General features: G+C 41.4%; 1 protein-coding gene across 1 annotated transcript in view; it reads right to left on the bottom strand.

Moving 5' to 3' along the window:
* Nucleotides 1–26,729, bottom strand: part of tmem132e (transmembrane protein 132E) — a 588,387-nt gene that overhangs the window by 390,531 nt on the left and 171,127 nt on the right. Inside the window, exon 2 of the mRNA XM_063031251.1 lies at nt 9,447–10,344. Within this exon, the coding sequence (XP_062887321.1) occupies nt 9,447–10,344 (898 nt within the window). The remainder of the gene's footprint in view (nt 1–9,446; nt 10,345–26,729) is intronic.

Here is a 26,729-nt window from a genome sequence, read left to right as displayed (position 1 = left end):
GCAGTGCAATCTAGATACTTATCACTACATAAATACCCATGTCTGACATTTCTCCTAAACCTTCCTCCACTTGCCTTAAAAGGATGTCCTCTCATATTAGCCATCACCACCTGGAGCAAAGGCTCTGGCTATCAACTCTATCCATGCCTCACTTAATCTTATACACCTCCATTGAATCACCTCACACCCTCCTTTGCTCCAAAGAGAAAAGGTCAAGCTCACTCAACCTTTCCTCGTGAGATATGCTCTGTAATCCATGCAGTATGCAGCCTCTGTAATGCTTCTACATTCTTCCTATAGTGAGGTGAACAGAAATGAACACAATACTCCAAGTGTGGTCTAATCAAAGTTTTATAGAGCTGCAACATTACCTTGTGGCTCCTGAAATCAATCACTTGATTAAGGAAAGTCAATAAACCATATACTTCCTATCAACTTGCATAGCTACTTTGAAGGATTTATGGACTTGGACCCACGATTCCTCTGTTCCCCCACACTACTAAGAATTATGTAATAAATGGGCTTTATCCCAAACATTTACATTTCCAATGACTTTAGAGCAAATGTAAAGTTGATGTAATCAAGCTTGCTTCCCCTCAATGGACATGCCAGACTGCAAGGGCTCAGAACAGCAAACAAAAATTTTATGCTTGTATTAAATGTTCATTTTTGGTTCCTCATAGCATGCTAGGATATGGAGCTTGGTAATTTTCTTAGCCAATGTTGATTTGTCATGGGTCATGTTTTCTCTCCGCTGGTTTTGCTACATCTTTATGCCGAAATGCAAGTTTACGACTAATTTAGGCTGCTTCAATTTCTTTGCAAATATAAATAGACTGTTATTTATTGATTACAGCTTAGCATTCAACATCATCATGCCGTTAGTACTAAGCAACAAGCTTCAAAATGTGGGCCTCTGTATCTCGCTCTGCAATTGGATGTATGACTTCCTTAACAGGAGACGACAGTCAGTGAGGATCAACATTACTATCTCCTCTTGCTGACTAACAACACAGGCACAACTCAAGGATATGTGCTTCACCCACTGCTCGACTCTCCCTGCACTCATGACTGTATGGCTAATTACAGTTCAAATACCATTTCTAAAATCACCAATTACACAATTGTTGTTAGCAGAATCTCAGATGGCAATGAGGAGGCATAAAGGAATAAGATACATTGGCTGGTTCAGTGGTGTTACAACAATCTCGCACATAACATCAGCAAAACCAAGGCATTGATGTGGAATTTTGAAGTCAGAACACCCACTAGTTCTCATCAACAGCGGAAAGTGCAAGCATCTTCAAGTTTCTGAAAGTAAAAACACTTGGGAGTATCTATCTTGACCCCAACATTATTGATGCAATTACGAAAAAGGCACACCTGCAGCTACATTTCATAAAGGGTTAGAGGAGATTCAGTACATCACCAAAGGCTGCAGCAAATTTCTACAGTGACTGCTTCAACATCTGCTATGGAGGCATCCATGCACATGATCACAACACACCGTAGATGTTTATAGACATATTCAGTTCCATCAGAGGTACAACCCTACCCACTGAGGGCATCTTCAAGGGGCAGTATTTCAAGAAGGCGGCATCCATCATTGGATGTGCCCTCTTCTTGTTACGACCATTGGGGAGGGAGTACAGGAGCTCAAAGACCCACAGTCAACATTTTAGGAACAGCTTCTTCCCCTTCCACCTTAAGATTTCTGAATAGTTCCAGAATACCATGAACACTACCACATTATTCTTCTTTTGGATTGTTGATTTGTATAACTTTAGTCATTTTTTGTCTTGTGCTATACGGCTGCCTCAAAGCAACAAATTCCACAGTATATGTCAGTGATAATAAACCTGATTCTGAGCTTTCAGTTCTACCGCAAAATCAAAATGCACACTGCATGTAAAAATAGTGGATTGTATATATATATATTTCAGATATAATTAATCTCAAATGGGAAGAGGCATAAATCATATGGATAGCCAGAGACATCTTCCCAGGGCAGAAGTGACTAATAAGAGGGAGCATAATTTTAAAGTAATTGGAGGTAAGTATAGGCGGGTGGAGATGTCAGAGTAAAGGTTTTATTACACAGAGAGTGGTGGATGTGTTGGACACCTTTCTAGAGGTGGTGGGAGAGGCATTAAGAAAATCTTAGGTAGGCAGATGGATGCTAAAAAAATCGATGACTATGAATAGATGGGTTAGACTGATCTTAGAGCAGGTTAAAAGGGCAACACCTCATGGGCCAAATGGCCTGTATTGTGCCGTAATGTTCAATATTCTGGACATTTTTTTTATATTAAATTAAAAGACACCATTCTTTATTGATGATTGACCAATGAGCACATTCACCTCAGATAACCAGTTATCCCATATTTCTGTATCACAAGTCATCAGAATTGTTACTTATCATTCTCATGAATGAAAAACACAGACTTAAATTGCTATTATTGTAGAAGCAATACAACAAAAGCCGCATTGATAAAGTAGAAAATTGCCACAATATCATAAATATAGGTGTTTTTAAACACGTCTTTGCTTCTGGACTGCCAGTAATGGAATTTCCAAAGCCCCTTATATACTCTGAATCTCCTTATTCCTAATCACGTCACATCAAAAATTGAGATTAGCCGAATTTTATCAATCATTTGGCTTAGTAGATTTACATGTGGTGTTTAGAACTTGCAATAAACTCCAAAAAGTGTTGCTATGAGTTGCAACTGCTGTTGTTGCGATATTATCTAATTTCTCACAAAATATAACCTCCTACAAAAAATACACAAAATAGACAACTAAATATGAATTATTACTATTCCAGTCAGGAAGCAAATAGCAAAAAGCCATTTATTTCAAGGTGTGATCAATTGAGATATAAATCATGGGTACTTTAACAACTATATATCAAATACATTTTAAATATTGAGATTAAAATCCATTTCTATTGCCATTGTACTCTGGTCAAGATTGCAGTGAACTGCAGTCTCCATTGAGATGTGGCTCATGATGTTTTTTTAGGTTCATAGTAATAGTTTTGGGAACAGAGAAATGAGTTGGGGAATCAGGTTAGGGTTTACGGACGGTGACGGGGGGGCTGTTATAAGTCAGATTACGGGTAGGGATTTTGACGTGGAGGAGCTAGAGGTCAGGCCAGAGTTCAGGCCTCCCTTTCACACTTGAAGGCCAGTGAGATGGATAGGTGATGAAGGATATCCAGAGTCTAGGACTCCACTCCGTGCTCGAAGGCCAGCGATTTGTACATGAGACAAAGGACATCCAAAGTCTATGCCTCTGTCCTGCACTCTAAGGTCAGTGACATGGTTGGATGATGAAATACTGTCCATTCAAGTAGGAAGCATGAAAGCTGGCTGGTTAGTGAACCCCGAGTTCAAGGTCCCCACATTGACTAGTCCAGGGGTCAATACCAAACATCGAAACCTGAAGGTCAATCAGGTCTGTAAGTTGAAGCCCAATGGCCAAAGCTTGAAGTCTGGAAACTGGAGGCTCAGAGACCTGTCCTAGAGTTGGAGGACCATCCATGTCTGTGGATGGGTCAGAGGGAGGAAGGGGGCTTGTTTTGTTGCTTCTCGGGTTCTGTTTTGTCATGATTGTGTTGTTCTGCCCAGCATTGTGGGCACACTATGTTGGGCCTGGAATCTTCAGGCGTTTTCGTCGTTAACACATGTTAACAATCAACACATGTTCTATGAACATTCTCCTTCATATGTTCTACCACTCTGTTGTCACCAGTGCAATCTTCTATGTGGTGGTGTGCTGGGGCAATAGCACCAACATGTAGGATGCCAAAAGGCTCAATAAACTGATTAGAATGGCTGGCTCTGTAATAGGTGTCAAACTGGACATACTGGAGATTGTGGGAGAACAAATAAGCCTCTGGAAAATCCTGGCAATTCTCGACAATGTTTCTCACCCCCTGCATACCAGCTTGGCTGAACAGAGGGGTACTTTCAGTAATAAACTAAGTCAAATGCAACTAATAAACTGAGCCAAAGAGCACTATATGATGTCATTCTTACCCTCGGCCATCAGGCTCTATAGCCAGGGAAGTGATCTTGTAATCTTTGACTTTGTAAATCTTGTACATCTTATTTTTTAAGGTAACTTATTTATATTCTTTCTTACATCTCTTCTAGTATTTGTATATCTGTGCACTTGTAATGCTACTGTGACACTATAATTCCCTTTGGGATCAATAAAGTATGTATGTATCTACAAACAACACACTTCACTATATGATTCCATGTACATAAGACCATAAGACAAAGGAGCAGAAATCAGCCATTCAGCCCATCGAGTCTGCTCCACCATTTTATCATGAGTTGATCTATTCTCCCATTTAGTCCCACTCCCCCGCCTTCTCACCATAACCTTTGATGCCCTGGCTACTCAGATACCTATCAATCTCTGCCTTAAATACACCCAATGACTTGGTCTCCACTGCCGCCCATGGCAACAAATTCCATAGATTCACCACCCTCTGGCTAAAAAAATTTCTTCGCATCTCTGTTCTGAATGGGCACCCTTCAATCCTTAAGTCATGCCCTCACGTACCAGACTCACCATCATGGGAAACAATTTTGCCACATCCACTCTGTCCATGCCTTTCAACATTCGAAATGTTTCTATGAGGTCCCCCCTCATTCTTCTAAACCCCAAGGAATACAGTCCAAGAGCGGACAAACGTTCCTCATAGGTTAACCCTCTCATTCCCGGAATCATTCTAGTGAATCTTCTCTGTACCCTCTCCAACGTCAGCACATCCTTTCTTAAATAAGGAGACTAAAACTGCCCACAGTACTCCAAGTGAGGTCTCACCAGCGCCTTATAGAGCCTCAACATCACATCCCTGCTCCTATACTCTATTCCTCCAGAAATGAATGTCAACATTGCATTTGCCTTCTTCACCACCGACTCAACCTGGAGGTTAACCTTAAGTGTATCCTGCACGAGGACTCCCAAGTCCCGTTGCATCTCAGAACTTTGAATTCTCTCCCCATTTAAATAATAGTCTGCTTGTTTATTTTTTCTGCCGAAGTGCATAACCATACACTTTCCAACATTGTATTTCATTTGCCACTTCTTTGCCCATTCTTCCAATCTATCCAAGTCTCTCTGCAACACACATCAAAGTTGCTGGTGAACGCAGCAGGCCAGGCAGCATCTCTAGGAAGAGGTACAGTCGACGTTTCGGGCCGAGACCTTTCGTCAGGATTAACTGAAAGAAGAGCAAGTAAGAGATTTGAAAGTGGGAGGGGGAGGGGGAGATCCAAAATGATAGGAGAAGACAGGAGGGGGAGGGATGGAGCCAAGAGCTGGATAGTTGGTTGGCAAAAGGGATACGAGAGGATCATGGGACAGGAGGCCCAGGGAGAAAGAAAAGGGGGAAAGGAGGAGGGGGGGAAAACCCAGAGGATCGGCAAGCGGTATAGTGAGAAGGACAGAAGGAGAAAAAGGAGAGAGAGAGAAAAAATGTGTGTATATAAATAAATAACGGATGGGGTACGAGGGGGAGGTGGGGCACTAGCGGAAGTTTGAGAAGTCAATGTTCATGCCATCAGGTTGGAGGCTACCCAGACGGAATATAAGGTGTTGTTCCTCCAACCTGAGTGTGGCTTCATCTTTACAGTAGAGGAGGCCGTGGATAAACATATCAGAATGGGATTGGGACGTGGAATTAAAATGTGTGGCCACTGGGAGATCCTGCTTTCTCTGGCGGACAGAGTGTAGGTGTTCAGCAAAACAATCTCCCAGTCTGCATCGGGTCTCGCCAATATATAAAAGGCCACATCGGGAGCACCGGACGCAGTATATCACCCCAGCCGACTCACAGGTGAAGTGTCGCCTCACCCGGAAGGACTGTCTGGGGCCCTGAATGGTGGTAAGGGAGGAAGTGTAAGGACATGTGTAGCACTTGTCCCGCTTACAAGGATAAGTGCCAGGAGGGAGATCGGTGGGGAAGGATGGGGGGGACGAATGGACAAGGGAGTCGCATATGGAGCGATCCCTGCGGAAAGCGGGGGCGGGGGGGGAGAGAGAGAAAGATGTGTTTCGTGGTGGGATCCCGTTGGAGGTGGCGGAAGTTACGGAGAATAATATGTTGGACCTGGAAGCTGGTGGGGTGCTAAGTGAGGACAAGGGGAATCCTATTCCTAGTGGGGTGGCGGGAGGATAGAGTGAAATGGGGGAGATGCGTTTGAGAGCAGAGTTGATGGTGGAGGAAGGGAAGCCCCTCTCTTCAAAAAAAGAGGACATCTCCTTCGCCCTGGAATGAAAAGCCTCATCCTGAGAGCAGATGCGGCAGAGCCAGAGGAATTGCGAGAAGAGGATGGCATTTTTGCAAGGACAGGGTCAGAAGAGGAATAGTCCAGATCTCTCTGCAGACTCTGTTTCCTCAGCACTACCGGCCTCTCTACCTATCTTCATATCATCAGCAAACTTACCCACAAAGCCATCTATTCCATAATCCATTCATTGATGTACAACGTAAAAAGAAGCGGCCCCAACACGGACCCCTGTGGAACACCACTGGTAACCGGCAGCCAACCAGAATAGGATCCCTTTATTCCTACTCTCTGTTTCCTGCCAATCAGCCAACGCTTTATCCATGTATGTAACTCTCCCATAATTCCATGGGCTCTTATCTTGTTAAGTAGCCTCATGTGTGGCACCTTGTCAAAGGCCTTCTGAAAATCCAAATATACAACATCTACTGCATCTCCCTTGTCTAGCCTACTTGTAATTTCCTCAAAAAATTGTAATAGGTCTGTCAGGCAGGATTTTCCTTTAAGGAATCCATGCTGAGTTCTGCCTATCTTGTCATACGCCTCCAGGTACTCCGTAACCTCATCCTTGACAATCGACTCCAACAACTTCCCAACCACCGATGTCAAGTAACTGGTCTATAATTTCCTTTTTGCTTCCTTGCCCCCTTCTTAAATAGTGGAATGACATTTGCAATCTTCCAGTCCTCTGAAACCACGCCAGAATCTACCGACTTTTGAAAGATCATCGCTAATGCCTCTGCAATCTCCACAGCTACTTCCTTCAGAACACGAGGCTGCATTCCATCTGGTCCTGGAGAATTATCTACCTTTAGACTATTCAGCTTCCTGATTACTTTCTCTGCCATAATTGTGACTGCACACACTTCTCTTCCCTGCCACCCCTGAGTGTCTGGTATACTGCTGTCTTCCTCAGCGAAGACTGATGCAAAATACTCGTTCAGTTCCTCCGCCATCTCCTCATCTCCCATTACAGTTTCTCCAGCATCATTTTTTATCGGTCCTATATCTACTCTCACCTGTCTTTTACTCTTTATATACTTGAAAAAGCTTTTAGTATCCTCTTTGATATTATTTACTAGCTTCCTTTCATAGTTCATCTTTTCCCTCTTAATGACCTTCTTTGTTTCCTTTTGTAAGCTTTTAAAAACTTCCCAATCATCTGCCTTCCCACTAATTTTTGCTTCCTTGTATGCCCTCTCCTTTGCTTTAACTTTGGCTTTGACTTGTCTTGTCAGCCACGGTTGCATCCTTTTTCCATTCGAAAATTTCTTCTTTTTTGGAATATACCTGCCTTGCACCTTCCTCACTTCTCGCATAAACTCCAGCCACTGCTGCTCTGCCGTCCTTCCCGCCAGTGTCCCTTTCCAGTCAACTTTGGCCAGTTCCTCTCTCATGCCACTGTAATTTCCTTTACTCCACTGAAATACCGACACATCAGATTTCGGCTTCTCTTTTTCAAATTTCACAGTGAACTCAATCATGTTACGATTACTGCCTCCTAAGGGTTCCTTCACCTCAATCCCTCTAATCACCTCCGGTTCATTACACGATACCCAATCCAGTACAGCCGATACCCTAGTGGGCTCAACAACAAGCTGTTCTAAAAAGCCATCTCGCAGACATTCTACAAATTCTCTCTCGAGATCCAGTGCTGACCTGATTTTCCCAATCCACTCGCATGTTAAAATCCCCCACAATTATCATAACACTGCCCTTCTGACAAGCCTTTTCTATTTCCTGTTGTAATTTGTAGTCCACATCACTGCAGCTGTTTGGAGGCCTGTATATAACTGCCATCAGGGTCCTTTTACCCCTGCGATTTCTTAGCTCAACCCATAAAGATTCTGCACCTATGTCACCTCTTTCTAACGATTTAATATCATTTCTTATCAATAAAGCCACGCCACTCCCTCTGCCTACCTTCCTATCCTTCCGATACACCGTGTATCCTTAGACATTCAGCTCCCAAAGACATGCATCCTTTAGCCACATCTCAGTGATGGCCACAATATCATACCTGCCAATCTGTAGCTGTATGACAAGGTCATCCACCTTATTCCTTATGCTGCGTGCATTTAAGTATAACACCTTAAGACCAGTATTTGGTACTGCAACTTTATTGCACTGCAACTCATCCCAATGGCTACAAATTTGCCCCATCACCTGCCTGTCTTTCCTGACATCTTTACTGTTCACTATCTTAGATTTATTTCTGTTTTCCCCTTCCTCCACTCTATCATTCCAGTTCCCATCCCCCTGCCAAATTAGTTTAAACCCTCCCTAACAGCTCTATTAAAAGTGACGAACGTGATAAATGAATCTGACTTTTTGGTGAAAAGAAATTCAGTGAATATATTTTTTTTTCTTACACAGCATGTGGCATTTGGAATGATGATGGCGCACTAGTTCTGCATCATCTACGACTTACATTAACTACAGCATATCTATATTTTTATGTTCACTGCTATGTTAATTGTTGATTATATGTACAGAAACTCATAAAATCTCTGTTCTTCTGTAGATACTCTTAACAAGAGAATTACAAGGTATACACTCATTACACTGAGCCAATAGGCTGGTCCTGGACTTATTTCCTGGCATAATTTACATATTACTGTTTAATTATTTATGGTAATTTCCCTCAGGATCAATAAAGTATGACTATGACTATGACTATGACTATTTCACCAGAAGGCAGTGATGTCATATATCAGAAACTCATCTCGCTGTAAGATGCATAATCCACAGTATCCTCTAAAAATGTTAAACAATGCTTACCCATGGACATGCATTCCTTTTTTAAAAAAAATGTAATGAAAATACATTATTCCTTCTTTCATAGAAAGGTTAGCATCTTTCATCAACTGTTGAATAACAGTACAAGTGCCATTGCTAAATGAAGGTATAATTGACGATAGGAAACAAATTGGCACATAACAACAGTAATGATACTGCGAATTTAACTTTGGCTAGAAAACTAGAGGAAAGTAATCTTTACATTTTGATGTAATGAGTACAGCTTCAGGAAACTCAAATGATTTACATACATCTGTAATGATTAGCAAACAGTTTTTAAATCTTCCTGCAAGTTTGTTTAATTGGCTCTTAAAATAAGAAAAAGCATACATTACATACCTCAATGTGAATTGCTCCACTGTTGAATTTGGTGTTAGAAAAACAGAAATACTAAGGATCTCCCCAGGTTTGAATGGTCTTTCTGGCAAGCGAATAAATATATTGCCATCAAGCCTATGCTCCTGAATTAACTGATCTTGAAGAGGTTGGTACAAATTGATGCTGCCTATACGAAGCAGAGGCTGTTGGTTAGAACCATCCTTTCTAATACTGTTTCCTTTACGAGAATTTACATCACTGCATTCCCCATTTTCATCTGGAGGATGCAAGGTGTAGTAGAGTTCAACTTGAAGATTTTCGCTGACAATATCCAAATTATCCACAGATTTCTTTCTTCCCAGATCTGAGATAGGAGAACTAAACCAGGCAAGAGGCAAATCAATTTGAACTAGGCACATGGCTAGGATTCCTCTTAGCCTGCAGGAGCTCTTAATATCCCGCATATCTTGAAAAACATGAAGTCTAACACAGGGCAATTTATCCACAACATCAAAATCATCCCAATCTCGACCTGCTACGTAGAACAAAACCTGGACAAGTGGTTGGTTAAAGGGAATTCTCTGCTGGATAATAAAGGCTCTCACTTTCCAGTTCATAGTGAATTGGTTTGGTACTTCCAAGGTACTGGTGGGCTGAAGTACATCTTTTGGGAGCATCCGATCCATGGAGAAAGGTCCTAATGTTGCATTCACCAATGGTAGTTCCTTTGTTTGAAATACAACAAAGTGTTCCAGGCGTTGTACTGTGCTGGTAATGTTCCATTGTGGATTTGGTTTCACTTTATTTAGGAAAAAGGCCAGCTGTACATTTGAGAGTTCATAATTCACAGGAAGATAAGTTGAGGATGTATGGAAGCTCTTCAATCTTTCTGAACTTGTAGGCAACACTTTGCTGTTAACTGCGAAAAAAAAGAGAGAAAACTGATTATCAAAGCAATGTTCAATGTTAAATACTTTTCATTAGTACAACCTCATATGTTACAACTGCATGGAACTGGCACATCAATTAGCTTAAACTCACAAAAAGATAAAACATACGGACACAACATGCAACTTGGTAAGTTTCCTAGATTATTGAGTAAAATCTGTTCCGACTAAATAAACATAAAGTGATCTGGTAAGATAGAGCATTTTTTTAATTCAAAATTCTGAGATAAAAAGTGAAACTCACAGACCTTACCGTAAAGAACTACTTAAACTTCTGGTTTAAGATGGTGTTACCGAAGACATGCAACAGTTTACTGGTAGTTCAAAAGCAAAGGAATTCTATTAAAACAATTATTAATAACAGCTTTTTGAAGTAAAAAATTATCAGTGTAAGCAATGAAGAAGTGAGTGAAGAAAAGCAAATTCGCGTGTTGTGCCCTGCTGGTGCGCTGCAAAATTGACAGACTTGGGAGTTGGAGACTTGCTAGTTGGAGTAAACGATTTGGAGGGGAGAAGACAGGGCAGAGGAGTTCCAATACCCAACCAATTAACCCAGATACGAGGGTGGATCGCTCTAAATGCTGCTGTTGTTGCTCACTTCTACTGCTTATATGATTTATTTTGTGTTTTTTTCCTCTTCTCCATGAGCACAGGAGGGGGGTGGGGGGGGGAGGCAGGTTGGTCTTATATTTTTTTAATTGGTTTCTTTTGGGTTCCCTGCTTTGCAACTGCCTGTAAGCTTAACAAATCTCAAGGTTGTATAATTTATACATTCTTTGATAAAAATGCACTTTGAAACTTCAAAACATCAGATTTCTGAAATCTTAGAGCAGAATTTAGTTCAGCATTTCCACTAATGTACTTTCAAAATTATTTAACCTTTACTCAAGAAACTGTAGCACAAACACCAATACCAAATGAATTGGCTTACTAGTCTCAATTTCATTTTCTGTTAATAAACTGCAAATGCTGTCAGTTCTCTATAGCCAGTTTGACAGCTTCAGTAGAATAATGATCCAACTCAGGACTGGTCCAAACAGTAAAAGAGTTCAGAAGAGGGTAGTGGGATAGAGAATGCAATCTGGAAGAAATAGATGCTGTCACATGTGGAATCAGATGGTATGCATATGGAATTTGGTCTGAACTTTGAACAATTCATTGGTACCTTAGAACCATGGACACTTAAATACAATGTAAAGATACTTTGTATGGTGTATTTCTGGCACAGGTTACACCTCACATTGTCCAGCATGTTGGATACTTAGGTTTCTGCTTTGGCAGTACAGCTTTTTAAGTCTATTAATTTCCATCCTGTATACAACAACTAAATGCTGAACAACGGATGTTATTAAAATCTTGAAGAAGTCTGATTACTTCTGTTCATATGGTATAAATGGTACATTTATAGGAGCATTCAAGCTCTACATTAAAAAAATATAAAAGCAAATGATCATGTATCTACAGGAGCTAGCCACGTCATACATGTCAAGCAGATCCCTGCATAATGATAAGAACTTGCTCAACAAAATGAGGTGTTAATTTATCAAATCTGAAAAACAGGACTACGTGTATTTTAAATGACAAAAAAGCACACAATAGACAGACCTAATTTATTTCACACCTAATACATCAAATTGAAACTCTAAAGTCTGACTACCAAATTAAATATAGGCTCCTGATCAAGAAAGCGCCAGTGACTAATGATTTCTCGGGCAACATCTTCCAGGTAGCAAAGCTGTCCAGTTATTTCACTTTTTCTACACCTTCTGCTTGCTCTTTTTGTCTTGTTTGTGTTTGGAACTTGATCGAGGATCCAGCACTATGCTGTGCCCAGAAAGCTGCCTCATGGAGATTAGAGAAAGGGGGGGCGGAAAAGGACTGAGAACACAAGCTGACTCATGGAAAAAACCAGAGACGAGGCACGGGGTCATGAACAACTCCATCTCAAAGTGGCAAGGAAGATTGAAGCATCAAGCTGAATGCAGAAGGGATCAGCGATGGCTCCCGACAAAGACAGGCACCAGCCAGATGGGCACATTCGGCTCCGGATGGGCAGCATTTCAGATATTTCAGATCTGGGTCAGCAGTCACTTTTTACAGATGGACTAAGTTTTTGCCGCTGCTCTCCTTGTATACAGACGAAAATATGTTTCTGATATTCTGAGATTTATGTGATTATTGGACTGTATATTAGTTTCTTTCAGTTTTTCCATGTTTTCTTTCTCATGAACGATTGGCAGGTGGGTGATCCGTTAATTTTTTGAGTGTGGAGAGGTTGGACATTTGGCGTGACTTGCTGATCTTTTCTGCGAGTGAGGGGGATGGGGATTTTTAATTGTCACTTTTTTTTCTGCGGGTGAGATGGTCGAGGATTGTTGTCGCTTTTTTTCTACAGGTGAGATGGTTGGGGATTGTTATTGTCGCTGATTTTTTCTGCAGGTGAGATGGTTGGGGATTGTTATTGTTGCTGTTTTTTTCTGTGGGTGAGATGGTTGGGAATTGTTATTTTCACTGTTTTTTGCTTCGGGGAGGGGGGATTTTGGGGTCTGGGAGTTTTGTTTCTTTACTTTTTCATGATCGGGTGGGGGAGTTGAAGTCTTTTCTTTCATCAACAACCATGATCTTTCTATATTTTATGGATATCTGAAGTAGACAAATATCAGAGTTGGATTGTACATGCGTACTTTGACAATAAAATGAACCTTTGAACCTCTGGTCACAAATGATGGTGGACACTTGACAGAAAGATGTTCCAAGAATATCCCATTCTCAAGGTTGGTGGGGCCATGAATGAAAATACTATAAAGAAAGCTCAGCATAAGCAACCATGGTCGGTATGGAGTGCCAAATAGATAATCCAGTTTTGCTTCCTTTTGAGATTACCAGTTTCACAAAAGCAAGTCTTCAGCCAATTCAATTCACTCCAAGTGATATATGAAGAAATGACTGTCAGCATTGTATTTCCAAAAGGCTAGGGACCATGCAACATCCCAGCTATATACTGAAGACCTTTAAAACTAAGTGTGACACTAGCCAGGCTGTTTCAGTACAATCAGCATCAAACAAATGATGTAGAAAATTGGCTAGGTGTGGCAGCTCACAAAAGGCAGGAAAAATCCAATCTATCTAATTACATCTCTAATCTGTTCTCAGTCATCAGTAAACAACCTGTCTCTGAATGTGAACAAAACAAAAGAGACAGTTGTTGACTTCAGGAGGACAGGCGAACATCAATGACTCCCCCGTAGAGATCGTTAAGAGCACCAAATTTCTTGGTGTTCACCTGGCGGAGAATCTCACCTGGTCCCTTAACACCAGCTCCACAGCAAAGAAAGCACAGCAGCATCTCTACTTTCTGCAAAGGCTGAGAAAAGTCCATCTCCCACCCCGCCATCCTCACCATATTCTACAGAGGTTGTATTGAGAGCATCCTGAGCAGCTGCATCACTGCCTGGTTCGGAAATTGCACCATCTCAGATTGCAAGACCCTGTAGCGGATAGTGAGGTCAGCTGAGAAGATCATCGGGGTCTCTCTTCCTGCCATTACAGATATTTACACCACACACTGCATCCGTAAAGCAAACAACATTATGAAGGACCCCACGCACCACTCATACAAACTCTTCTCCCTCCTGCCATCTGGCAAAAGGCACCAAAGCTTTTGGGCTCTCACAACCAGACTATGTAACAGTTTCTTCTCCCAAGCCATCAGACTCCTCAATACCCAGAGCCTGGACTGACACCAACCTACCGCCCTCTACTGTGCCTATTGTCTTGTTTGTTATTTATTGTAATGCCTGCACTGTTTTGTGCACTTTATGCAGTCCTGGGTAGGCCTGTAGTCTAGTGTGGTTTTTGTGTTGTTTTACATAGTTCAGTGTAGTTTTTGTATTGTTTCATGTAGCACCATGGTCCTGAAAAACATTGTCTCGTTTTTACTGTGTACTGTATCAGCGGTTATGGTCGAAATTACAATAAAAAGTGACTTAACTTGACTTGAAAGTGACGAGTTATAAAGCAGTATTTACACAGTAGTGATCTGTTCATCAATGTCCAGTTTTGGTTTAGCCAGGACCACTCCAGCTCTTATCAAAATTTTAGTCCAAACATAGAAAAAACAAATGAAGTCACACTTTACCCAAAGCAAAACGACTGGAGATGTTGAAGATCAACCACCTCAATCCCAGGATATTACTGTAAGACTTCCTCATGGCAGTGTCCCAGGTGCAAACATTTTCACCTGCTTTTTTAATGGCCTTTCTTCCATGCTGTTGAAGGGTGGATATTTACTGATGGTTGCACAACACACAACTCCTCAGCAAAAGAATAAACTATGCCTGCATGCAGCTAGACCTAAACATTATTCAGTCATAGGCTCACATGTAACAGATAAAATCAGAACCACAAAAGTGTCGGCATTGACCATTTCCAACTGAAAGCGTCTAACAATCCAGCTTTGACATTCAATGCAATTACTACAACGAACGCCTCTACCACCAGGATCCTGAGTTTCACCATTGGCAATAAATTGATAGCATTAAGTAGTCTAGATACAAAAAGTAAAGCATAGGCTAGATAACATTCTGTGAATCACTCATTAACAGCCCAAAGCACAAGTAAGAAGTGTGATGGAATTCTTTCCATTTGTCTGAATGAGTGCAGTTTCAACAGCTCTCAAGAAGCACCACACTATGCAGGGTAAAGCATGGGTGCATTCTGTACCATGAAGAGACCATAGATATTAGATCATCACATACAGCTTTTCTGCCAATTTGCACAATGCTGTTTTGGCAAATATATCACTGGTGTTTCATCATTGCAATTCTAAACTGAAACTACCTACCAAACAATTTTGGGGAGTATCTTTGACAAATGGATAGCTGTAGTTCCAAGAAAGCAATTCACAAGCACCTTTCTCAACGGCAACTAGAAATAAGCAATCAATGCTGACTTTACCTATGACACCCAGATCCACAACAATGAAATAAAAACTAGGAAAAGTTTTGTTTCCCTGTAACTAGTCAGATGTTAAACCAAGGTTGGAGATAATATTGTGGCCACAACTTGTACACAAGGATCAAGTCAAGTCAAATCACTTTTATTGTCATTTTAACCATAACTGCTGGTACAGCACACAGTAAAAATAAAACAACGTTCCTCTAGGTCCCTGGTGCTACATGAAACAACACAAAACTACACTAAATTACCTGAAACAACACAAAACTACATTAGACTTCAGACCTACACGGGACTACATAAAGTGCACAAGACAGTACAATAATTAATAAACAAGACAATAGGCACAGTAAAGGACAAATTGCAATACAATAACAAATGATGTAAATGTAAACAATATTTTAGCAGGGATTGAGAAAGAAATGAGCAAAAATTGCAAAGGGAGTGGAGTGGTGTTCAGTTGAGTGTGAGTGTGTGTGTGTGTGTGTGTGTGTGTGTGTGAGAGAGTGTGTGTAGGTTGGTGTCAGACTAGACTCTGGGAATTCAGGAGTCTAATGGCTTGGGGGATAAACTGTTACACAGTCTGGTCGTGAGAGCCCCAATGCTTCGGTACCTTTTGCCAGATGGCAGGAGGGAGAAGAGTTTGTATGAGGGATGCGTGTGTCTGACATTGGAGAGGGTTCAGAGAAGATTTACAAGAATGATTACAGGAATGTAAGGGTTTCTGTATCAGGACATCTGGCAGCTCTTGGATTGTATTCCCTGGAGTTCACAAGAATGAAGGGGGATCTCATAGAAACATTCTGAATGTTAAAAGGCCTGAACAGATAAGATATGGCAAAATTATTTCCCATGGTAGGGGAATCTAGGACAAGAAGGCATGATTTCAGGATTAAAGGACATCCATTTAGAACAGAGATGCAGAGAAATTACTTTAGTTAAAGAGTGGTAAATCTGTAGAATTTGTTGCCACGAGCAGCTGTGGAGACCAAGTCGTTGTGTGTATTTAAGGCAGAGGTAGATATGTTCTTGATTAGCCAAGGCATCAAAAGGTATGGGGAGAAGGCAGGGGAGTGGGGATGACAGGAAGAATTGGATCAGTCCACAATTGAATAGTAGAGCAGCCTCGATGGGCCGAATGGCCTACTTCTGCTCCTATATCTTATGGTCTTATTCACACTAGAACTGGGATTGAATCTGTCAAAATTGACAATCCCATAGCTAGATTTTGGTTTGATCAATTAATACCTTACCACCCAGCCCATGCTCTTTTCTCACTGCTGCCATCAGGTTGAAGATACAGGTGCCTCAGAGCTCACACCGCAACCATCAGGCTCTTGAACAAAAGGGATAACTACATTCTGTTGTATTGATATATTCATGGCTGTTATCTTGTTATTTCATGCTCATTATTTATTGCTATTTATTTCTATCTGCATTTGCACAGTTTGTTTACAGTTTACAATTCCTGATATTTATAGTTTAGTTACTGTTCTATAGATTTGCTAAGTATGCCTGCAGAAAAAGAATCTCAGGGTTGTACATGGTGACATACATGTACTCTGATAATAGATTTTTCTTTGAACTTTGAATAGCAGAAGAGCACTAGTTATCTCTTGGCCATGTTGCTTTCCTAGCAATAAGAGCAAATGCATAACAAAGATAGATCAAAACCTGTGGTGGGATGCACCATTTCAGCCATGTAACATTCTCATACTTTAATTCATTGTCAATTGACTTGAGTGAATCACTTGTTTTAAATATATTATACAAAAGTCAGGTTAATAACAGCACGATGATTCTAAATTATTTGAATAAATTTTATCAAGTTTTTCTATACGATCTAGTTAAGACAACTGCTATGCTAACTGGTAAACACAAGAGATTCTGCAGATGTAGAAATCCGGAGCAACACACACGAAATGCTGGAGGAACTCAGGCAGCATCTATGGAAATGAATAAACAGTCAATGATTTGGTCCCATCATAGAGCCTTCCTGCCCACTGCAGTGCAGTTTCCATACCATGCAATGATGCAGCTTGTTAGGATGTTCCTACTGTATGTCATCAGAATGATGTGACTATAGATGCACATAGTCCTACTTTCTTCTGCCTCCTCAGAAAATAGAGGCACAGGTGAGTTCTCCTGATTGTGTAGAATGTGTTCTGGGACCATGAGAAGTTTTGCAAAATGTGCACTCCCAAGAGTTTGAAACTGTTTGCTGTTTCCACTATTGTGCCACCAATGTAAAGAGCTATGAGTGGTGCGAGTTCTCCTGAAGCTGATAACCATCACATTTGTCTTGTTGACATTGAGGAAGAGGTTATTTGCCTATCATCAGGCCTTGAGTTCTTCCATCTCCTACCTGTAGGCCATGGTTTCTCAAACGGGGCTCCATGGAACCCTAGGTTTCCACAAGAGTTTGCTAGTCCATGCGAGATCGTGATTCTAAACATTGTTTTTGAATTTCGTCTGACATGTGATGCTAGCACTCGCAGTGATGGGTGGTGACCAAACAGCCCCATTAGCAATCTCAATCGAGATCTCTCAGCCCAGGATGGCAGTGATCAGTAGGACCATGTTTATTTGATTGAGTCCATTCTCAGTTAGTGAGTGCTGAATTGCACGGAGGAGTGGACAGTAGGATGATGAGGAGCATAAAGTGCATTTTCCAGGCACTGAATGGACTCACCCAACTTGGAGGGAGGGGGTGAAAGAGGGGGGAAAGATGGGGGAGAGAGGAGGTAGAGAGGGGAAGAAGGAGGGGGAGAAGGGAAGAAGGGGGGGAGAGGGGAAGAAGGAGGGGGAGAGGGGGAGAGAGGGAGAGAAGGGGAAGAAAGGGGCAGAGAGGGAGAGAAAGGGGAGTGTTGGGGATAGAGAGAGGGGGGAAGGGGAGGGGGAGGGGGGAGGGGAGAGAGAGGGGGAGGGGAGAGGGAGGGGGAGAGAGAGGGAGAGGTAGAGAGGGAGGGAGAGAGAGGGGGGAGAGGGAGGGGGGAGAGGGAGGGGGGAGAGAGGGGTGAATCATGAAGATTATGAGGTCACATGTAGACTCTATCCACAAACTGTCACTCTGGAATAGCATATTCAGCTCTACATTTGCAATGTGTTAGCCATGTAATAAGAGATAATAAAAGCAATAATCAATAGGTAAGATTTTTGTTAATCCTGCTGCTTCACCCTGAACGTTTTGGTTTCTGGCTTAATTAAAACAATTCATAAAATGATTTATAAATACAGGGAGAGAGGAGACATGGTTGCACGATGACCAATGTCAGCAACTAACTATCCCAGGATATGATAATGATACATGAGTAACAGTAAAGAATGACGACTGAAAATTATCAGCTAATTATTATGGGTGCAAAAAATAGGTGACAAGGAACAGAAAACCTTCTGGTTAGTGTTGAAAGGATCTCCATATTTACTACATTGTCCGAATTAAAAGTTAAAGAATATTTCATAATTCACTATAATGGTTATTCTCTTGAGAAATTGAGTAAAGCAAAAGATATCAATTTCTGACTAACTAAAATGTTGACAATAATAGGAGACCTTCATTATTTTGTTACAAGTGCTAATGGTGGTGGTAGTGCTGGCTCGAAGGGCTGAATGGCCTACTCTTGCACCTATTGTCTATTGTCTAAGTACCAAGTCTATATATCCAAGGAGATTTTAGAAACTGGTGATTATATATATACAAATAAGAAGAGTAACAAAATGCAAAAAAAAGCATAAACTAGCATGAACAATAAAAGCTGTGCATTTCTAAATGTATATGTAAAGACTTAAAGTTAAACAGGGTCTCCTAGAAACACAAAAATTATAGTCAGGAATATAGCAATGCTTGAGACATTCAACAAAAACTGTGTGCACCTTTCACAAAAGAGGAATAACAATATGAAAAATAGGATGGAAGGAGTGTGCTAATTATTAGTTTGGAAAGTATTTGGGACTATTAACACGACAAAGAGCTACCAAATCCCCTGGATCTAAGTGTCTACATCTTAGGACTATTAGGTAGTTGATGCAAAGATTCTGCTCATCTCAGTGGCAAAATTCCACTGATTCTGATGTCATTAATGGATCCAATTTAGATGGCGATAAACTTGTTTACCTATAGAGGGCAAGTGCAGCATCTGATAATGTTTAGCTGCTATTACATTCAGGATTCGGAACTATAGGTTTTGGACTTAAATAGAATCACTGAAAATTGGATTTGCACAGAAGTTTAATTTTCAAGATATCAAATGCCATCGATCTTTATGCGAATGCACAGCTTACTTTTACTCATTGTTCTTTTTTGATGTTAATATAATCGTAGCAATGCTTTACATTTCAGTCCAGAATAACCAAGAAAATCTATATATCCTAGCACTGAGCAGTAGGGTTTATTTTTAATTGTAGACTTTACACTGCCCACACATCTATTGATTTCCTCTTCTCCAGGTATTCCCAAAATGAGCACTTTGAAATCCATCCTACAATTGCAATTTCCTCACTCAATTGGAGTACATTTGTTGTTTATAAATTAAGTGCATAACTAACAATCTTCTGACTGCCTTGTGAATTCTGCACTCAATATTCTCTCTACATCTTTGAGCTTTCCATTATAGCTAATCTTGTTTACTGACCTTCCACATCTTCACATTAAGCTTAGTTTTTCAGCACCCATGGTCCTAGCTGCTGTTGCCAAGTTATCCTGGACTTTGATTTTATCATGACATCTATTCAAGTCAAATAAAAATCTCCTTTGTAGTTACAGAGATTCAATTACTACATTCCACCTAAAAATTATAGAATTTTTTTAACATTTTGTTGAAATTGTCAATACTGAAATACAAAATAAAATTGTCAAGCATTCGTGTGTTTACACCAGCATCATAATATCTAATATTCCCTCAAATGCTGTACATATTCTTATACTGTAAGAATAATGCACTGTACTATTGACTACTGTAATGCATTCTTTCCAGGACTGCCTAAGAAAGATATATATTGGCTGAAACTTGTTCAAAATTCAGCAGCAAGGAACTTAACCCCCAAAAAATCTGAGCATATTTTATCAAGTTTGGCATCATTACACTGTCCACCTGCGTCCTTCAGGATCAATTTTAAAATATTCTTAGTTGTATATAAGGCTCTGAATAATCCAGCTCTTCTATCTAGTTTAGAGTGTCGATCCCCTTACATCCGTAATCATAATCTTCGATCCACGAATACTGGTTTGTTTCACATTCCTGGAGCCAAGCATACAAGAACTGGTTATGCAGCCTTTTGCTGTTATGCACCAAACATCTTGAATACACTATCATCTGAGATATGCCAGGCTAATACTGTGGAACACTTCAAAACACTTCTAAAGATCTACTTTTTAAATTTGGTGTACTTAAATGATTACTTAATGCCTGTTGGGTGTTGATTTCATTTATATAATTTGGTATATTTTATTGCATTTTATTCTATATAATGACTGTCTTCACTTATGATTTCTAATTTTGTCTTGTGTTTTTATGACCATATTAATTTATCTTTACAATCTATGTAAAGCCCTTTGAGTCTGCATTTAAGTGTACAGAAGGTGGTATATAAATAAAGAATTTTGGATTTCCAGCATCTACAGAATTTCTCATGTCCATACAGTTATTAATATTATTGGAGATAAAAGTAAATACATGCCACAATCATTTAAAAAAATGATATGCAAGGAAATAGTCATCATATGAGTTTAGCACTGACAGATTTATTTGAATAGTTGCAATCAAGGGTTCAAATTATTGTCCTAGTTATGATTATTAATGACAGTATATCCCCTTACGTTCCAATGTAAGTGTAAAATTCTTCTACTTCATCCAATTGTAAACAAACTGAATCCTCCTTTCAATGTTACAAAATATATCCAATAATCTATCTACAAATAAGCCAAGAGCTTCTATTACCAGTTAGGTTATACTCTGGGAATGCCTGTGTAATTGCATTCAAATGAACTAAAAGATGTCATTATTAGACAAGTGACAAGGCAGTGAAGAAGGCCAAGGCACATTTATCTTCATCAATGAAGATACTGAGAACAAGAGTTGGTACATCATGTTACAACTGTACAGGATACTGATGAGACCACACAGAATACTTTGAGTACTTTATACTTCATTGTCGCCAAACAATTGGTACTGGAACGTACAATCATCACAGCGATATTTGATTCTGTGCTTCCCACTCCCTGGATTATAAATATTATATATTAAAAATAGTTAAAATTAGTAAATATTAAAAATGTAAATTATAAATCATGAATAGAAAATAGAAAAATGGGAAGTAAGGTAGTGCAAAAAAAAAACCAAGAGGCAGGTCCGGATATTTGGTGGGTACGGCCCAGATCCGGGTCAGGATCCGTTCAGCAGTCTTACCACAGTTGGAAAGAAGCTGTTCCCAAATCTGGCCGTACGAGCCTTCAAGCTCCTGAGCCTTCTCCTGGAGGGAAGAGGGACGAAAAATGTGTTGACTGGGTGGGTCGTGTCCTTGATTATCCTGGCAGCACTACTCCGACAGCGTGTGGTGTAAAGTGAGTCCACGGACAGAAGATTGGTTTATGTAATGTGCTGCACCGTGTTCACGATCTTCTGCAGCTTCTTTCGGTCTTGGACAGGACAACTTCCATACCAGGTTGTGATGCACCCTAGAAGAATGCTTTCTACAATGCATCTATAAAAATTAGTGAGGGTTTCAGGGGACAGGCCAACTTTCTTTAGTTTTCTCAGGAAGTAAAGGCACTGGTGGGACTTCTTGGCAGTGAACTCTGCTTGGCTGGACGAAGTCAGGTTATTTGTGATATTGACCCCAAGAAACTTAAAACTTTTGACCTGTTCCTCTTGCGCACCACCGATGTAAATTGGGTCGTGCGGTCCACTACTCCTTCTGAAGTCAACAACCAATTTCTTCGTCTTGCTGACGTTGAGGGATAGGTTATTGTCTTCGCACCATGCCACCAGGTTCTTAATTTCCTCTCTGTACTCAAACTCATCATTACCCGAGATACGGCCTACAATTGTTGTGTCATCAGCAAACATATATTGAGTTTGATGGAAACTTGGCTATGCAATCAATGGGTGTACAGTGAGTACAGCAGGGGGCTGAGTACACAGACTTGTGGGGCACCGGTGCTCAGAGTGATTGTAGAGGAGAGCTTGTCCCCTATTTTTACAGCCTGGGTCCTGTCTGTGAGGAAGTTGAAGATCCAGCTGCAGATCTGAGTGCTAAGGCCCAGGTTCCAGAGCTTAGGAATCAGTTTATTTGGAATGCTGGTATTAAAGGCAGAGCTGTAGTCAATGAAAAGGAGCCTTACGTATGTGTCTTTTTCTCCAGATGTTCTACGGAGGAACGTAGGGCCAGAGAGATGGCACCTGCCGTTGACCTGTTGCTCTGGTAGGCAAATTGCAAAGCGTCGAGGTTGACCAGTAGGCTGTGGTTGATGTGTGCCATAACCAATCTCTCGAAGCACTTCATAGCAATTGACATCAGAGCCACAGGTCGATAGTCATTCAGGCATGCCACCTTGCTCTTCTTCGGCACTGGGATTATCGTTGCCTTCTTAAAACACGAGGGGAACTTAGACTGAAGCAAGGAGCAGTTGAAGATGTCAGCAAACACACCAGCTAGCTCGCTTGCACAGGCCCGGAGAACCCGTCCCGAGACGCCATCTGGGCCTGTCGCCTTCCTTAGATTTATCTTCAGGAAGGCCCTTCTAACGTCCTCCTCGGTGACGATGAATCTCGATGCCACCAGGTCCGGTTCATCCGGAGGGAACGGGACGCTCCTCTTCTGTTTGAATCTTGCGTAGAATACATTAAGTTCGTTAGGAAGAGACACCCCACAGTTATTGATATTCCCAGCCTTTTCTTTTGCGCCCAGTGATCTCATTTAGACCCTGCCATAGTCTACTCGCATCCCTTTGGTTAGCCTGGGCATCCAACTTGGCTCGATATTGCCTCTTGGCGCCCTTAATGGCTTTCCGGAATTCACGCCTGGGTTCTGTGTAGCGACTGGTATTCCCAGAACTAAAAGCCGCAGCTCTAGCCTTTAAAAGGGACTTGACCTCATAATTCATCCAAGGTTTCCGGTTAGGGAATACCCGGATCGTCTTCGAGACACACAGTCCTCCATGCATTTCCAAATAAAGTCCGTGATAGCTGAGGCATACTCATCGAGGTTAGCTGACGAGTCCTGATGGTCCGATTTTCCGAAGTGAGGTCGTGGGACGGAACGGTAGGCATCCTTGACTGCTCTGTAGCAGTGGTCAAGTATATTCGGGCCTCTAGTGGGGCAGGAGACATGTTAGTATAACTTCGGCAGCGCCTTTCTGAGGTTGGCCTGGTTAAAGTCCCCGGCTGTAATGAGCAAAGCCTCCGGATACCTGGTCTCAAGTTCACTGATGTTGGCATACAGTATGTTCAGAGCACACTCCACATCCGCCTGGGGGGGAATGTAGACTGCCGTCAGTATGACCGAAGTGAATTCCCGTGGCAGATAGTAGGGACGACACATCAACAACAGGTGTTGCAGGCTCCGGCTGCAGGAGCTTGTCAGTACCACTGTGTCCGAGCACCACCCAGTGTTGATCAGTAGGCAGACACCACCTCCCCTCATCTTACCCGAAGACGCTGTGTGGTCCATCTGATGGATCGAAAATTCCTCCGGTCGGATGGCACAGTCAGGGGTGGCAGGGGAGAGCCAGGTCTCGGTGAAACAGAATACACAGCAGTTCTGCATCTCCCTGCAGTAGGTGAGTCTCCCTTTAAGATCATCCACCTTGTTCTCTATGGCTTGCACATTAGCTAGTAGGATGGTGGGCATAGGGACCCTGAAGCCCCTCAGCTTCAATCTGACCAGCAGCCCAGCTCCTTTCCCACGCTTCCTCGGTAAATAGTGCATCTTTCCAGGTTTCCATCGATGCAGTGTGTTGTTGTCAGCTCTTTGAGGTAGGTGGACGAGTCCCATGGGAATCGATCGGAGGGTCGCGTCATCGTGCGCTCCAGGTCGGGCAAATTAACGGGGGAGGCTCCGCTGCCACTTCCAGCTGCCGGGGGCCTGGGCTGTCGATTGGATCGGGCCCCGAAGCCAACACTTAATCCTGGATGGCCGGGCTCCTTGCTAAAACAAGTCCTTAAGCTGAGCTATGGTTGCGGAGGCCTCCGCTCCAGTCGAGCCTCGGGCTCGATTTCCGAGGTCGTTGAGCTACAGGAAGGATATTATTAAGCTGGAAAGGGTGCAGAAAAGATTCACAAGTATGGTACTGGCACCAGAGGGCTTACGTTAAAAAAGAGAGACTAGATTCGCTGGACTTTTGTTTCCATGGAGAAGAGGTCGCTGAAGAGTAACCATATAAAGATATATAAAATTTTGAGAGACATAGGATGAATGGTCATAGCCATTTTCCTACAGTAGAGAAGTCTAAGACTAAAGGCATACATTTAAGCTGGAAGAAGAAAAATTAAAATGAGATATGAGGGCAACTTTTTAAAAAAAGAGGCCATTGGTTATGTTGAACAAGTTACCTGAGGAAGTGGTAGAGACAGGTACAATTGCAATGTTTAATTAGAATCAGAATCAAAATCAGGTTTAATATCATTGACATATGTGGTGAAATTTGTTGTTTTGCAGTAGCAGACCATGCAATACATAAAATACTGTATACTAATAATCACAATACCAAATGTTTTATATACATTATACACTGTGTGTGCACGCGCGCGGGGGTGTGTGTGCGTGTGCCTGTGCCTGTGTGTGTATCGTGTCTATAAAAAGTATCTACCCACCTTTGGAAGTTGTCATGTTTTATTGCTTCACAACATTGAATCACAGTGGATCTAATTTGGCTTGAGTCTGCTCAACAGAAAAACACTCTTTTGTGTCTGAAAACAGATCACTACAAACTGATCTCAATTAGCTACAAATATAAAACAAAAAGTAATTGATTGCATAAGTATTCACCCCCTTTAATATGACATACCAAATCAACACTGGTGCAGCTAGTTGGTTTTAGAAGTCACACAATTAACTAAATGAAGACCTGTTTTTGGAGATCTGTGTACATTCAAGATGTTTCAATTGATTGTGGTAAAAGTACACCTGTATCTGAAAGGTCTAACAGCTGGTGAACCAGTATCCTGGCAAAAACTACGTCATGAAGAGAAAAGAATACTCCAAGCAACTCTGCGAAAACGTTATTGAAAAGTACGAGTCAGGAGATGGATACAAGAAAATTTCCAAGTCATTGAATATCCTTTGGGGTATAGTTAAGTCAATCATCAAAAAACGGAAAGAATATGGCTAAGCTCTAAATTTGCCTAGAGCTGGCCATCCTCAAAAACTGAGTGATCGTGCAAGAAGGGGACTTGTGAAGGAGGCCACCAAGAGACCTATGTCAACTCTGGAGGAGTTACAAGCTTCAGTGGCTGAGATGGGAAGAGACTGTGCATACAACTGTTGCCTGGGTTCTTCACCAGTCGCAGCTTTATGGGAGACTGGCAAAGAGAAAGCTACTGTTGGAAAAAAAAACTCTCAAGAAATCTCAGCTAGAGTTTGCCAGTAATCATATGGGAGACTCGGAAGTCAGCTGGAAGGAGTTCTATGGTCTGATGAAAACAAAATTGAGCTTTTTGGCCATCAGACCAAATGTTAATTTGGATAAGCCAAACACCGCACATCATCAAAATCATCCCTACCATGAAGCATGGTGGTGGCATCATGCTGTGGGCATGCTTCACGCAGCACGCCCTGGAAAGCTTGTGAAGGGAGATGGTAAAATGAATGCAGCAAAATACATGGAAATCCTGAAGGAAAACCTGATGCAGTCTGCAGCAGAACTGTGAATGGGGAGAACATTTGTTTTCCAGCAAGACAATGACTCCAAGCATAAAGCTAAAGCTACACAGGAATAGCTTATAAACAAAGTTAATGTCCTGGAGTGGCCAAGCCAGAGTCTGGACCTCAATCCAATTGAGAATTTGTGGCTGGACTTGAAAACAGCTGTTCACTCAAAATCCCCATGCAATCTGACGGAGCTTAAGCAGTTTTGTAAATAGGAACAGGGAAAAATTGCTGTGTCCATATTTTGCAAAGCTGATAGAAACCTATCCACACAGACTCGAGGTTATAATTGCTACCAAAGGTGAATCTACTATAAACATTTTATAGGCACTGTGTGTGTGTGTGTGTGTGTGTGTGTGTATATATATATTAAGTAGTGTGAGAAGAAAGCAAAATAAAAAGTGAGGTAGTATTCATGAGATCATTGTCTGTTCAGAAATCTGAAGGCAGAAGGGGAAAAGCTGTTCCTAAAACATTGAATGTGTATCCTCAGGCTCCTGTACCTCTACTTTGATAGTAGTAATGAAAAGAGGGCATG

The sequence above is a fragment of the Mobula hypostoma genome, chromosome 23, assembly GCF_963921235.1.
Source record: "Mobula hypostoma chromosome 23, sMobHyp1.1, whole genome shotgun sequence".
Classification (NCBI taxonomy): Eukaryota; Metazoa; Chordata; class Chondrichthyes; order Myliobatiformes; family Myliobatidae; genus Mobula; species Mobula hypostoma.
Note: the sequence above shows the minus strand (reverse complement) of the source record. Positions and strands in the feature narration are given on the sequence as shown.